Genomic DNA, 16,607 nt, shown 5'->3' on the forward strand with positions numbered 1-16,607 from the left:
CAACACTCACAAGTATAAAACTACGTTTTTAAAGTAATAATTTCTTATTTCAAGCATGAAAAAAAAAATCATGACTTTGACACATTTGTGTCTCATAATTAAAACGGATGACAGCCAAATGGACTTTGCTGTTTTATTTCAATGAAACAATAGAAAATACGTACTCATATAGTAGTACAGTTGGCACAGTACAGTAAACTGACAGTTAATATTTAAACATGTGACATTTCTAACAATTTTGAACAGAAATAGTTCATGCACATTCAGATGAATTCTTCAAAATTGCAATTAAAAATGTTTTGGCCGGGGGCCGGGCTGTGGGTTATACTTGTATAGCGCTTTTCTACCTTCAAGGTACTCAAAGCGCTTTGACAGTATTTCCACATTCACCCATTCACACACACATTCACACACTGATGGCGGGAGCTGCCATGCAAGGCGCTAACCAGCAGCCATCGGGAGCAAGGGGTGAAGTGTCTTGCCCAAGGACACAACGGATGTGACTAGGATGGTAGAAGGTGGGGATTGAACTCCAGTAACCAGCAACCCTCCGATTGCTGGCGCAGCCACTCTACCAACTTCGCCACGCCGTCCCTGAAAGACTGAAAGAGCACGCACTTGGCGCGATGATGTCATGTTATCCATGGAAAAATGCATTTTTAGACAATATGATTTGTCTGAGCGACTAGTAGACCCCGAGAGTAACAAGCGGTTGCCTTGTTGCCTTCCATTAAGAACAATAAATTAGTTTTTAGTGTAAGTTTGCTGGTTTCAAGAAATGTAATGCCGAGCACATATCATTATGTCAAGATAATGGCACTAGCATTTATTTAATTTAAGAATATTTTTCAACTCATTGAGCAAAAAGGTCTCCTTTTTTCTACCAAGAAAAGTGCACTTGTTATTAGTGAGAATGTACTTATTTTAAGGTATTTGGGGGTTCATTGAGGTTAGCTAATTTTACTTGTTTTGGAAAGTCTTCACAACCCACATTTTCTTGTTATATTGGCAGATCATTTTCCTTAGTTCAAGTAAAATACCCCTAATTTTTTTTTTAATTTTTTCCTTGTTTTTGAACACTGACTTTTTGCAGTGTAGAGGGACGGGGGAGTAAGAACAGTTAAAAAAAAAAAAATCGACATTGGTTTGAATTAATATTTTCACGTCAACTTCTAATGTTTTTCTTAACAAAAGTTGATGAAAATATTATTTAAAGTCAATTTTAAATAATGTGATTGAAGTAATCTTCTCATCTATGTAAACACGTACCCAATAGGCCTTGTGATTGTTTTTGTTACATAATATGTAACGTGGTGTTTAGGTCCAAATTTTGCATAGATGATTGTCTTTTCATAATTAACTGTTTTGTGGACGGTTTTATTCACGTGCCGAAGTCCTCCTCCAGGCCAAGCCCCCTTTATACTGTGTCTCCACCCCGTCAGCCATGTTGTAGTTTTTAGCGCTTCCAGTCGACTGAACAGACTCTGTTAGAACTATCGCTACTTTGTATAATGGTAACAGCGGAGGATTTTAGCACATGTTCATTTACGAGCCAGTCTGCCCCGCAACAAGAGGGTAGAGAAAAAGAAGGACCTTATTGACTACAACGGAATAAAAACGGTGGATTGGCGCTAAGCTCTTCGAGGAAACTTCTACCATATATGGAGTTGTCCTCTGATGCAACTTCGGCACAATATGTCACTAAAGTCTCCATTTCCAAACGGCTCGTTTAGAAAGAGGCAAAACTGTTTTGTAAAAATCTCCACCATGCCTCCATGGTTTGAATTTGAATTTTTGGGACTTATGCAGATCCCAAATACAAAAAAACAGCTAACAATTGGAAAGAAAAGTTGGTTTTGTGTGATATGACCTCTTTTAATTTAAACAAAGCCGGCGCACGGTGGATCTATTCAGCAAAAATGTGGTTGGGCGGTACAGACACAGACACAAAGTGAATTATCCAGTTTATATTCAAAATAAAATACTATGGATCGTATTTTGCCCCTTGAAACATCCTAATGGGCGGGGACAGACCTTGATTGATTGATTGATTGATTGAAGCGTTTATTAGTAAATTGCAAAGGAAGAGAATACATTATAATAAACAGTACAGTTTACACAGTGAAGTACATATTCCATACAATTGACCACTAAATGGTAACACCCGAATACATTTTTCAACTTGTTTAAGTCGTGGTCCACGTTAATCAATTCATGGTACTAATATATACTATCAGCATAATACAGTCATCATACAAGTTAATCATCAGAACAAGGACACCGTAAAAGTGTAGCTCTCAACTTCTTATGGTATGTACATCAAGCTGTAAATGTTGAGAGTTCACAGAAGCAAAGAAAGAAAAAGTATATACATTGAAATATATACAATCGGGGGGGGTTAGGTTGCTATCAGCATAAATTAGTTAGTTAGTTAGTTAGCTAGTTCACCCTGTTGACACGATGGATGATGAGATGCTGATTTCAGCAGTCCAAAGTCACAGAATTGTGTTACTACAGGCATAACCTGGACAGCTATTTTGGTGGCCCGTATGAACTACGACCTGGGTGGGAGAAGCAGGGTGGTGGTAAGCGGGAAGTAAATAAAAAGTGTGTGTGATAACTCGCCATGCAGGGATGTTGTTATTACTATGTTGTTGTTTGCTACAAATACAAAAATAAAGTAGTTCTGTAATATGACTGTAATGTAGTTGTTTTCCACAAATCAAGTCCAGAAATTGTCCAGATTGTCGTCATCTGGTGGGTAATGATGGACGGCGAAGAATGGCGAGTTCCGTGAAAGCGGTTGTTGTGCATCTTGGAAAATCTATGAAAAAGGGTGCTATTGTGACATGGCGTATAAAACAAAATTGCAATCCATACGCCACGGCAGGCTGAAAAATCATCACATAAAATCCCTGCGTTTTAGTGCTCCATTTCAACGTAGCGAGCCACTTACTCTTTTTTTGAACTTTTAGTATTGCAGTAGTGCAGACGTGTAATTCACAAGCAATGCAAAACTCACAGGTCAAATGCAAAGCGAACTGATGTTGAACTGCTGGCTTCATTTTATTCATCACTTGTTCCACATTATAAATCATCCATTCGACAGGACACAGTTGTTTTGTGACCGGCAAACTTTGCTGCTTTCATTTCAATCATGGCTTCGCTGCGGGGAGAATGAATCCTTGTGAGCAAGATGTAGCGTAAAACACCTGCATTGCTTCGTTTGATTCTTCATTGGAGTCAAGCTATATCTGATGAAGCACAGCATTTTATTTGCTTTGTGGAACTTGGCGAAAGGAAAACAAAAGTACCAGAGTTTATGTATCGTTTTTGTTGTATTCATCAGTTAATTTCACGCTTTACGGATATCATGCCGCAACGGTATTTGGTAGGTGCAGATCTCTCATCACTTTCACACTTTTGACAGCAATCCTGAATGAAACCAAGTGAACTACATACAACACATGATGGAAATGAGGCAAGGCAAAGACAACATGTATTGACAGTGTTATATTCTTAATACCAGAGTAGTATCGGTATTGGACTACCGTATTTTCCGCACTATAAGGCGCACCGGATTATTAGCCGCACCTTCAATGAATTACATATTTCATAACTTTGTCCACCAATAAGCCGCCCCGGATTATAAGCCGCGCCTACGCTGCGCTAAAGGGAATGTCAAAAAAACAGTCAGATAGTTCAGTCAAACTTTAATAATATATTGAAAACCAGCGTTCTAACAACTCTGTCCCAAAATGTACGCAAATGTGCAATCACAAACATAGTAAAATTCAAAATGGTGTAGAGCAATAACAACATAATGTTGCTCGAACGTTAATGTCACAACACACAAAATAAACATAGCGCTCACCTTCTGAAGTTATTCTTCATTCGTAAATCCTTCGAATTCTTCGTCTTCGGTGTCCGAATTGAAAAGTTGCGCAAGCGTGGTATCCAAAATGGCCGGTTCCGTCTCGTCGAAGTCATCGGAGTCAGTGTCGCTGTTGTTCTGTGAATCCTGCCTTCCGGAAAGCTCGGACCACAGTTGTGACCGAAATATCTGCCCAGGCATTTACGATCCACTGGCAAATGTTGGCGTATGTCGTCCGGCGCTGTCTGCCCGTCTTAGTGAAGGTGTGTTCGCCTTCGGAGCTGTGTGAAAAAAGCCACCCGGCCTCTTCGCGTAAACTTCCCTTAACCACTCGCTCATCTTTTCTTCATCCATCCATCCCTTCGAGTTAGCTTTTATGATGACGCCGGCTGGAAAGGTCTCTTTTGGCAAGGTCTTCCTTTTGAATATCACCATGGGTGGAAGTTAGCATGGCAAGCTAGAACCACAGTGAAGGATGACTTCTCATTCCCTGTGGTGCGAATATTCACCGTACGTGCTCCCGTTCCACAGTGCGGTTCACAGGAATATCAGTTGCTGTGAAATACGGTAGTAATCCGTGTGCGGATGGAGAGATTGCGTCTTTTTATGAACCGGATCCTTGTCGCTTAGTAGGAGCCATTTTGTGGTCTTTACAGATGTAAACAGGAAATGAAACGTACGGTGATATCCGCGCGTTTTTTCTTCTTCTTCCGGGGGCGGGTGGTTGCTTACAGTAGAAGAAGAAGCGCTTCCTGTTCTATGGGGGCGGGTGCTTTCCTTGGCGGTTGCTTGCGTAGAAGAAGAAGCGCTTCCTGTTCTACCGGGAAAAAAGATGGCGGCTGTTTACCGAAGTTGCGAGATCGAAACTTTATGAAAATGAATCGTAATAAAGCGCACCGGGTTATAAGGCGCACTGTCAGCTTTTGAGAAAAATTGTGGTTTTTAGGTGCGCCTTATAGTGCGGAAAATACGGTAGTTATAGCGATGAGATCGATAGTTTTGATTTCTCTCATGTTTATTTTATACATTTCTGTATTTTTTGTTGTGCTGTTCAAATATATTGTCATATTTACATTATATATTGTGGTATTACAGTGGCTGAAAGGAGTAAACAGACAACAATGTTTAAATGCTTCAAACACAGTAATGATATAAAAACACATTAAACTGGAAAATACTGCGATTTATTTTTATTTTTATTTTTATGTCCTGTTCAGCCACCTAAGCAAATTATATTGTTGATGTAGATGCCCATTTTTGCTGTACAGATTTACTTTACAAAAGAGAAGTGTGAGATACTTCTTTTGTTGCCTTATTTGTATTGGACTTTAATAAATGGATTTATATTAATGTTTGGTGCAGCAGGAGGGGATAGAAAGAAGAAGAAAAAAGGAAGACAGAGGGGGAAATTGCGGGGACAAGAGGGGGATAAGACAGGGAGACGAGAACAACAACAACAAAAGAACAACATCAGCAAATACGATATGTACAAATATGATATGAAAAGGGATAGTATAGAGCCAGTTAATGTAGTAGAGAGTAATAACACAGAAATGACAATGAACATTATTGCACTAAAAATGGAACAATAAAACTACCTATAGAAATAGCACTATTGATAATGAATAATAACAATAATTACCTCTATCATCAACAATACAATTGCTTCAAATGCAACAATACATAAATTTACTGAAAACTTGAATTACAAAAGAAAGCAGATAAATGGGGGGGAAGAAAGAGAAACGGACGATATTAACCTTATAGATTGTTATAGTAAAAATAGGTCAAGCTTTATCAGTGTGCCGTGTTTTACCCAGTTTCATACATATATCAACAATGTTAATATATGTTTGATGAAATGTGATTATATGCATAAGTGTATACATGTATGTATATGTAAATGTGTATATACAGTATGTATATGTGTATGTTTATACAGTGAATGTGCATGTGGATGTACAGTATATACCATCTTTCCTTTCTTTAAAAATCACCGTTGCTCAATTCTAAAAAAAAAAGAAATGTGTCATATTCTCCTAAAAGGACATGAAAATAAGATTGATAATTGAGCTTTAAAGGGAAATGTGTACAGATAATTAATCTGGCTTCTAATGGTTTTGTTTCCATAGTAACCGCTGTCTGTCTCTGCTGTATCTGCGGATGTTCCATCTGAAGAAAGACCATGCTGTCAAGTACTCACGCTCACTGATGGAGTATTTTAAGGTAGCACGCACACACACGCACGCACACACACACACACTATGACTGGGACTTCCTTCCTCTCTAATTTTCCTCTCTGTGGGTGAAAAACATGCAAAGCCAATTACATTGCCTAAACACATTTCATATTCGTTTTCATGGTGCCTGTGCATTCATTTTGCATGACAGTATTAAAATCTATTCTTCCTCTTTGATATTAACACATTAATTAGCTCCATCAATCATCAGAGAGGATTGTTACGGTTTAATGTGCTTGTTTTGATTAATTATGTGTAGTTTAATTAATTACTAAGGATGTCATTATCACAGTGCAGCATTTGCTTTGATGGGATTGGATTTCTGGGAAGCGACAAAATGGGATTTCTGCAATGGTGCGCGGGTGCGTGTGCGCGCATGTGTGTGTGTAGGACTTTGGCTGTGTCCATACTGCACTGCACAGGGGGTGTGAAAAAGGCACCAAAACTAACAAAATCTGTTGGAGCAGCTCTTTGTGTCGTATTCAGACGGTCTTACTGCTTCTATAACACTCGTTTTAAACATAAAAAAGTATATACTGTACATTTAGGGAAGTTGGATTTGTCAAAATATTGCTTAAATGTGAAAAAACAATGTAGCAAGTAAAAATAAAATACACTTTTACTTAACAGTGTCATACAACATTAAATCAATTATTAGTCATCCATCCATCCATCCATTTTCTACCGCTTGTCCCTTTAAAACACTTTAAATCAGTGGTTCTCAACCTTTTTTCAGTGATGTACCCCCTGTGAATTTTTTTTAAATTCAATTACCCCCTAATCAGAGCAAGGCATTTTTGGTTGAAAAAAAGAGATGAAGTAAAATACAGCACTATGTCACCAGTTTCTGATTTATTAAATTGTATAACAGTGCAAAATATTGCTCATTTGTAGTGGTCTTTCTTGAACTATTTGGAAAAAAAGATAGGTTTTTATTTATATTTATAAAGGATTTTTGGATTGTTGCTATTTTTAGAATATTTTTTAAAAATCTCAAGTACCCCTTAGCATACCTTCAAGTACCCCCAGGGTTTACGCGTACCCTCATTTGAGAACCACTGCTCTAAATAATATAACAATAACAGTACTTAACAAAGCACATGCATTTATTATAGTGTAAACTGAAATAATATATAATAATGTACTTTAAAATATTAACTATCTAGCATATGACATACTGTACATAAATTAAGTGTTTTTAATGGTTACGTTACATGTTTGACTTGTTGCTAGGCAGAGTTTATAGGGCTCAGCAATAACTTAAATCTTAATTATTTTGAATATTATGAAAATATCCTTGTGGCACATGTTTTTTAATAATACTATATTGTGTATACACTAATCTCTCGTTAATTGCTGCTAATTGGTTCCGGACATGACCAAGTTAGAATCATTAATTATGAATCTAATAAACTTCTAAATACATTTTTCAACATTGTGAGAGCTCTCTAGACATGAATTAACATTATTTTAGTCAATTTTACAGTGTTTAATCCAATACAGTGATTCTGAGCCAATCAGAGGCCACAATACTGAACCCTGTGATCCGATCGGTCTCATCAATTGGCCAATACTAACGTAGTATTGATATTTTCCAATTCATTTAAACAGTTATGCTTAAAATGATTTAATTTAGGGCAAAAAATATGCAGAATAATTATGCTTAGAAAAACACCTCAAATAATCTGTGATGTGGCGAGGGATGACTGTAATGTAAATCGCCCTCAGTTGTTGTATATACACGGCATCTTTTCTTAATGATGTGTTTTTGTGTACCAGAACTCAGCCAAGAGCTCCCATCAAGCACCTTCTCCCTGGAGGACCAATGGAAAGTGAGTACACACATACAGGACAGCCTCACTTGCATCCCCACAGATCATTTTGATTTTAGAATTCACTGGAGCTCGTCTGCAAAACACCACGACGTGCCTAACAATCTTGTAGACAAACAAACCCCTCAGGAAGTAAAGAAAGGGGATTGATTTGTTGTAGACGTGTGCAGGAGGAGGCCGGAGGGGTTGTCGAGCGCTGACTGAGGTGTGATGGAGTGGGTGGTGATAGATAGAGGAGAGGCGTGGAGGAGCCGTGGATGTGAAGCTAATGAGTTTGAACAGTTTCGACGCTACATAGCAGCAGGAGCAGACCTCGGCGTGTGTGCGGGGAGTGTGTGTACCGTAAATAAAACACACGTCTGTTGACCAGCGAGTGCCAAGGCCACAATCACAGACATGACGTCACTGTCAGAGACACACACCCACTGTGCGGAGCTGCAGGAGGCGTTTCAACAGCCGTGACGAGTGTTACTTTACTGCAAAATCCAGAAATCACGTCATAATCAGACATCCAAAAATAATAATATCTGAAAATAAACCCTTCTCTTTATATCTCTTATGTTTTCAAACATGTACCGTATTTTCCGCACTATAAGGCGCACCGGATTATTAGCCGCACCTTCTATGAATTACATATTTCATAATTTTGTCCACCAATAAGCCGCCCCGGACTATAAGCCGCGCCTACGCTGCGCTAAAGTGAATGTCAAAAAAACAGTCAGATAGTTCAGTCAAACTTTAATAATATATTGAAAACCAGCGTTCTAACAACTCTGTCCCAAAATGTACGCAAATGTGCAATCACAAACATAGTAAAATTCAAAATGGTGTAGAGCAATAGTAACATAATGTTGCTCGAACGTTAATGTCACAACACACAAAATAAACATAGCGCTCACCTTCTGAAGTTATTCTTCATTCGTAAATCCTTCGAATTCTTCGTCTTCGGTGTCCGAATTGAAAAGTTGCGCAAGCGTGGTATCCAAAATGGCCGGTTCCGTCTCGTAGAAGTCATCGGGAGTCAGTGTCGCTGTTGTTCTGTGAATCCTGCCTTCCGGAAAGCTCGGACCACAGTTGTGACCGAAATATCTGCCCAAGCATTTACGATCCACTGGCAAATGTTGGCGTATGTCGTCCGAGGCTGTCTGCCCGTCTTAGTGAAGGTGTGTTCGCCTTCGGAGCTGTGTGAAAAAAGCCACCCGGCCTCTTCGCGTAAACTTCCCTTAACCACTCGCTCATCTTTTCTTCATCCATCCATCCCTTCGAGTTAGCTTTTATGATGACGCCGGCTGGAAAGGTCTCTTTTGGCAAGGTCTTCCTTTTGAATATCACCATGAGTGGAAGTTAGCATGGCAAGCTAGAACCACAGTGAAGGATGACTTCTCATTCCCTGTGGTGCGAATATTCACCGTACGTGCTCCCGTTCCACAGTGCGGTTCAGTTGCTGTGAAATACGGTAGTAATCCGTGTGCGGATGGAGAGATTGCGTCTTTTTATGAACCGGATCGCTTAGTAGGAGCCATTTTGTGGTCTTTACAGATGTAAACAGGAAATGAAACGTACGGTGATATCCGCGCGTTTTTTCTTCTTCTTCCGGGGGCGGGTGAAGCGCTTCCTGTTCTATGGGGGCGGGTGAAGCGCTTCCTGTTCTATGGGGGCGGGTGCTTTCCTTGGCGGTTGCTTGCGTAGAAGAAGAAGCGCTTCCTGTTCTACCGGGAAAAAAGATGGCGGCTGTTTACCGAAGTTGCGAGATCGAAACTTTATGAAAATTAATCGTAATAAAGCGCACCGGGTTATAAGGCGCACTGTTAGCTTTTGAGAAAATTTGTGGTTTTTAGGTGCGCCTTATAGTGCGGAAAATACGGTAAATAAGAAAATACAATCACTACTAAGATCCCAAAGACCACGCGCTAAACAGCGTGTGCAAATTGTGTGTACTACTAGTGGGTGTGTTGTGTGCGATCTACTAAAACTGCGTGTACAATTGATAACTGGTGCAGACCGCCCTATTCAAATAAGGTTTTTGCATTTCTATGCCGCTTTCACCATGGAGATACGCATTTGCTGCGCATCCATGTTATCATAGATAGATAGATAGATAGATAGATAGTACTTTATTGATTCCTTCAGGAGAGTTGCCTCAGGAAAATTTAAATTCCAGCAGCAGTGTACAGAGTTAAGATATAATTTAATAAGTAAAAAGTAAATATTATATAATGGGGGTATTTGTTATTGTTTTGCATCCCCTGTCATCCTAGTACCCCCCTCACCCCCAGAGAGGAGTTGTACAGTCTGATGGCGTGTGCGACAAAAGAGTTTTTGAGTCTATTAGTCCTGCACTTGGGATGAACCAGTCTAGCACTGACCAGGCTCCTCTGGCTACTGATAACGGTATGCAGAGGGTGACTGGCATCATCCATGATGCTCACTAGTTTTTCCACAGTCCTCTTCTCTGCCACCGTCACCAGTGAGTCCAGTTTTATTCCGATCGTAGAGCCGGCCCGCCTGATCAGTTTCTCCACTCTGGAGCTGTCCTTCTTAGATGTACTGCCACCCCAGCACACTACGATGTAGTACAGAACACTGGCAACCACAGACTGGTTCCTACCTGTGGCTTTTTGCTATGTTTTCAAACATTCAGCAAACATTTACCACATTTACTAACTTCTAAATATTTTTTTCAACATTAAGAGAGCTCTCTGGACATCAATTAACATTCTTTAGTCAACTGGAGTTCCTTGAGGGAGTGCGCCCTAAGGTTCTGCTGGGTGACTTCATCGCTCACATTGGCAACAGTGAAACCTGGAGAGGCGTGACTGGGATGAACGACCGCCCAGATCTGAACCCGAGTGGTGTTTTGTCATTGGACTTTTGTGCTCATCACAGATTATCCATAACGAACACCATGTTCAAACATAAGGGTGTCCATATGTGCACTTGGCACCAGGACACCCTCGGCCGCAGTTCGATGATCGACTTTGTGGTTGTTTCATCAGATGTGCGGTCCCATGTTTTGGACACTCGGGTGAAGAGAGTGGTGGAGCTTTCAACAGATCACCACCTGGTGGTGAGTTGACTCCGATGGTGGGGGAGGATGCCGGTCAGACCTGGCAGGCTTAAATGCATCGTGAGGGTCTGCTGGGAACGTCTGGCGGCCGAAAGGAGTTGCGGCTGCAAGGTGGTTGGTGCCTCTCGTGGCGGTAATCCCAGAACCCGGTGAGGGATGCCATCAAGCTGAAGAAAGAGTACTATCGAGTCCTTTTGACTCATGAGACTTTGGAGGCAGCAAACAGGTACCGACAGACCAAGCGGTGTGTGACGTTGGCTGTCGCAGTGTCCAAAAAAATTGAGGAGTAAGCAGTTCGAAGAAACCATGAAGAACGACTTCCAGACGGCTTCGAAGCAATTCTGGACCACCATTCGCCGCCTCAGGAGGGGGAAGCAGTGCACTGTCAACACCGTGTATGGTGGGGATGTTGTGATGCTGACCTTGGCTTGTGTTGTTGTAAATCGTTGAGAAGAATACTTTAAAGACCTCCTCAATCCCACCTACATGTCTTCCTATGAGGAAGCAGTGCCTGGTGACCACTGTTAATTTTGTTGAATAAAAATTACCATCTTATTCATCGTCAACGACCTATTTGCACATTGGCAAAAACAATGACGATATTAATCAAAAATGTAGTCGACGAATAAAAATTAGATGAAAATGTTGTGAGAGACAAAATCCTATCACATTTAATTTCGTTTTTAGGTGGGTGGGACAAGTTGGGAATATATCACAGTAGCATGTGGGGGGTAAATTACAGCGGGGATGTTACCGTTTTAAATTAAACTGATCGAATAACTGGGATAAAAAAATAAATTAAGAAAACTTTAGATTGATAACTACACTTTTATCAACCCACGGCAGACTTACAGGTGCCAGCTCGCTAGCTTAAATGCTAACATGAAAACAAGAGACATACGTATTTCCCTGTTAAAACAACAAAACCCAATCTAAACTTCTAGAAACACATTACTGTCTGAGCAACTAAGTTATTTACCCGTGCACATTGAACCTTCAAGCTGTGCTCTCTTGGAAGGGAATTATGATGATCAATCTTTTATCAGCGGAATAGAGACAGTGTTTTACGGTGCGTTCAGGTACCGCTGAACAGTGTAGGATAGACACAACGCCTGCCAGAAGTAATACATAATTAGAATAGATTTTGTTTGTTACGCATTTTTCATTTAAATAAATCTCAAAGTGTTACAGTACAAACCAAAATTTACAGTACAAAAATAAGAGTTTAGCTATCAAAACAGATAAAACACTAAGACTAAAACATGTGGGTGATGATATCCGCCCAGAGTTCCTTAGAGCTCTGGATCCTCTGGGGCTGTCTTGCTTGACGAGACTCTGCAGCACTTTGTGGACATTGAAAGCAATAAAAAAAAAAAAAAAATTGATTAAAAATTGATATTAATGTAGGAACCAGAAATTTTTTATTTTTTATTTTATTTTTTTTAATTTCTTGTGCGGCCCGGTACCAATCGATCCACGGACCGGTACCGGGCCGTGGCCCGGTGGTTGGGGACCACTGATTTAAGAGACACATTCCTCTGCGCACATGCTTACTAGCTTACTATCAAGTTTGCACATGTTTTAATACACGAAAACCTTTAGCATATCAGGCCCATATTGTTTTGTTTTTGTGGCTACTTTTGAAACAGGCGTGGATAACATTTTCGTTACCCTGCTTTGAAAAAAAGTCGCAATCAGAAGCCACGATTCAATGCACATGCGCAATGTATCAGACGACATAGAATAACTGCAATGCGACTGGTCCATGCAGATTAATGATAATGACGCAATTCATAATAGAAATAACATACAAAGGCTTGTAATGATCCAAAAGTCAAATCCACAGCACATTTGTGTTTGTGTGTGTGTAAATAAGACGTGTCATCCAAATCATACAATAGCTACTAAAATTAATGACAAGGGAAACTTTGCACAAATTATGTTATTAGAACCACCCCAAATAAAAACATGCTGAAAATATTCCACAGAGTCAGAGAAACTGCAGTAATTAAGCTAAATGAAACATGTTTATGTGATTCCTGCATGTTTTTAATGACAGCGGGCAACTTTGTTTAAAACAAACAATCAGAACGACTCAAAAAAAAAATAAAAGTAAATATTCCGCAGTAATCAAGCAGAGCAGGAGTGCTCGGACAAATAAATAAACCACGGAGGGGTACGTAGTCCATCACAATATGAATGCCTTTGTGAGTACCGTATTTTTCGGAGTATAAGTCGCACCGGAGTATAAGTCGCACCTGCCGAAAATGCATAATAAAGAAGGAAAAAAACATATATAAGTCGCACTGGAGCCCGGCCAAACTATGAAAAAAACTGCGACTTTTAGTCCGAAAAATACGGTATGTCCTAAATGTTCCATTATATCAGCTTATCTGAATCAATCTAAGTTTTAAATCAGTAAACTCTTTGCCTCTGAGCAGGTTTTTTTTTTTACCAACAAACTCCAAACTGAGACCTCAGTTGCTGCTTTAGTCTCATAGCATGACTTGGCCCCAACAGCTTCTCTGTGTCCTCCAGGATCAACGGGACTCCATCTCCACTCTCTCTCAGCCCCTCACCGGCCAACGGCGGAGGAGCTCCAGTTTCGTCAGGCAGCGTCGCCATTCCCCAACGCATTCACCACATGGCGGCCAGTCACGTCAACATCACCAACAACATCCTGCGCAGCTATGAACACTGGGAAGCAGCGGATCGACTGTCCACTGGTAGCCAAGGTAGGAATGTTTTTTTTTCAATTGATGCCACTGATTCATGTAAAACACTATTTAAGTCCAGTCTTAAAAAGTATATTATTTATTAAACCTGCACCTGTACCATCGAATGAGATCCAGTACAAGAGCTGCATTAATTAAGCATCCTGCATTTGTAAAGTCACAATGATTAGTTTGACTGTCAAAATGATATGAACATCCACTGAGCCGGAAAACATTGTTTTGTGTGAGTTAGTGTTACGTACGGCGGGGGAAGAAGACGACACTAAAACCAGGATCAGGTCAACAGGTTTATTTAAACCCTTGATGATTGTGTGGGAGGTGTATGCTACTCTAAGTGTTTGGTGGAAAACGATGTGTAGAATTAACAATGTAAATGTTACCAGGGTTTGTTGTAAGGGTGTGATGGATGAATCCTTCGTCAGTCCAGAGGGGCAAGGCAAGAAGTTAGTCCATGGGCAAGGAGGGGTCGAGGATCGAGGGAGGCAGTCCAAAATCCAGAGAGGAGTAGAGGCACAGCGCTCAATCACGGGGAACAGGAAGGACACTGCGGGGAGCACAAAGGACATGAGACACGTGAACAAGGACGTAACAAGGAGAGAGCAAGTACGCGGGAGGGGGAAGCCAGAGACGGGATGCTTACTACTGAGAGTGAACTACTATGGCGTCACATTAGTGCCAAAAATCCGAGCTCATAAAAACTGTTATCGCACGCTGATTCTCCACTTCGTGCGCGCGCGCGACACCCTTTTGCGCGCGCGACACCCTTTTGCGCGCGCGTGGTGCCTTTGTGCGCGCGCGCGGCGCCTTTTTGCATGCTCGCGGTGCCTATGTGCGCGCGCGCAGTCTCGGTCTGTGCGCTCTCTGTGTACTCCTGGCATCTCTCCTCGCGCTGTCATGTTTAGTTTTGGCACTTTGGGGGCGGGTATGCTTAGACGGCCCCTTCTTTCTGATTGGTCAGGCGAAAAATTGGGCGGGGCCAGCTGCCTGAGGTAAGATGGCCGCCACGTTGCTCCTCCATTGACTGACAGCGCGGATGCAGCATCTAGTGTTTACATAAATCTTTGCCTTTCACTGTGATGACCCGCCCTGCTATGCTTCTGATTGGTCATATGAAAAATGCTCAGAGCCAATCAGAAAGAAGGGGCCGTCTAAGCATACCCGCCCCCAAAGTGCCAAAACTAAACGTGACAGCGCAAAGAGAGATGCCAGGAGTACACAGAGAGCGCACAGACCGAGACGACGCGCGCGCACATAGGCACCGCGCACACGCAAAAAGGCGCCGCGCGCGCGCAAAAAGGCACCGCACGAAGTGGAGAATCAGCGCGCGATAACAGTTTTTATGTGCACGGATTTTTGGCACTAATGTGACGCCATAAACTACGTTCCGGCGTAGGCTCCTCAGGTCCGCTGGTCTTTATACTGCTTGTCATCATTAGTCCCAGGTGCGCAGATTGCAGATTGCTTGCAGCTTTGCCGGTGCGTGGGCGCAGGGGCGTGTCCTGGCGTGCAGCCAACGGAGGTGCTGGCAGAACTTGCTGCCGATGAAAAACGGGTTCGAGCCCGCGCCGTGACAGATTACAATAAAACTACACATCTACACCCCTTAAATTTATATCTTAATTAAGTAACTTGCTAACTAACTTTTTTTGGTTCTCTTTTGGTTATTTTTGCCAATTGGAATGGAATCATACAGTGTACTTTATGATTTTTGTCATTTAGGTTTGGTGGTTTATGTTGTACATAAAGTTTCTGTGGCTTCACACGAAAGCCAATGCATTGTATAAGGCAGTGGTCCCCAAAGTGCAGCCCTGTGGGCATTTTAATGCCTGTGGCTTGATGTTTTATTGGTCCACGGTCTTTTCTAAAAATAAACAAAAAATAACAACATCAAAAAAGTGGGGTGGGGGCACTGGAGAGGCTCACCGGGTGTCTGATAGTAACAAAATAAAGATTTAAATTGTCACGGTTTAGTGTTTGTCTGGGCTGAGTACAATCAAGAAATGTCTTTATTAGGGACAGTGCAGGAAGGACAAAAACGAAGATGTGCAGCGAAGTGTGCAGGGAAGTGCACAAAGGGCAAAAGGGTTTAGGAAACATAAAGCACAAAAAGCAATGCAAAGCGAAACAAATGATTCAGCCGTAACAAAAGGGACAGGGCTGGCATAAGAAGCATCCTGATTGCCAACCAGGGTCAGGTGAGGGAGCCAGCGCTCAGACCATGGGAGACGGTGGTTAATGGAGTGGAACAAAAAATGGAATGAAAAATGAGAGCGCTGGACAGGAAACAATACAAAATACAGGAACTAATGACTGTCATGTGAGATCGTAACAAAAGTGTTAATGCTTCTGTTATTAACTAATACTGTCGTCTATAACACAAAGCTGACGCATAATTATGTCTGTTAGGCTGTTTCTCTATTGAAAACATCAAAATGCAGCATATCCTAAAAATAACAAAAATAACCAATAACTAAAAGTAAATGTAATGACAAAATGCTGAAATTTGACACCAATGACCAAAACAAATAATAATATATAATTATAATCATATGCTTACATACAAATGTATGTTTTTTTGACTTTTTACAAATTAATTATATAAAACTGGCCCCCCACATGCTTTGTGTCGGTATGCCAGATGGACAATATTACTGTATGTGTATGATAACGTCACCCTCTGTATGATGTATTGTACAATTAATCATTCCAAAAATCCCATGATGTATGATAAAGTTTCCCCTTGTATACATTTATATCAACATAGAATAATTTTATACTTCTGTTACGATAATTTGTCATTTAACATTTGCCAAGGCCGGTATGCGGCCAAGGCTGGAAATAATTTGGACAGCCTTGGTA

At 41.0% G+C, this 16,607-nt stretch overlaps 2 protein-coding genes across 2 annotated transcripts in view; one reads left to right on the forward strand and one right to left on the reverse strand.

The window, feature by feature from the left end:
• Window positions 1-16,607, forward strand: part of aff2 (AF4/FMR2 family, member 2) — a 429,950-nt gene that overhangs the window by 404,074 nt on the left and 9,269 nt on the right. The window contains exons 23-25 of the mRNA XM_061979661.2: window positions 6,007-6,100; window positions 7,894-7,946; window positions 13,552-13,748. Coding sequence (XP_061835645.2) covers window positions 6,007-6,100; window positions 7,894-7,946; window positions 13,552-13,748 — 344 coding nt within the window. The remainder of the gene's footprint in view (window positions 1-6,006; window positions 6,101-7,893; window positions 7,947-13,551; window positions 13,749-16,607) is intronic.
• Window positions 14,080-16,607, reverse strand: part of ids (iduronate 2-sulfatase) — a 69,200-nt gene continuing 66,672 nt past the window's right edge. The window contains exon 12 of the mRNA XM_061979664.2: window positions 14,080-14,292. Within this exon, the coding sequence (XP_061835648.2) occupies window positions 14,272-14,292 (21 nt within the window). The 3' untranslated portion in view covers window positions 14,080-14,271. The remainder of the gene's footprint in view (window positions 14,293-16,607) is intronic.

The sequence above is a fragment of the Nerophis lumbriciformis genome, linkage group LG19 (assembly GCF_033978685.3).
Source record: "Nerophis lumbriciformis linkage group LG19, RoL_Nlum_v2.1, whole genome shotgun sequence".
In the NCBI taxonomy this organism is placed as follows: Eukaryota; Metazoa; Chordata; class Actinopteri; order Syngnathiformes; family Syngnathidae; genus Nerophis; species Nerophis lumbriciformis.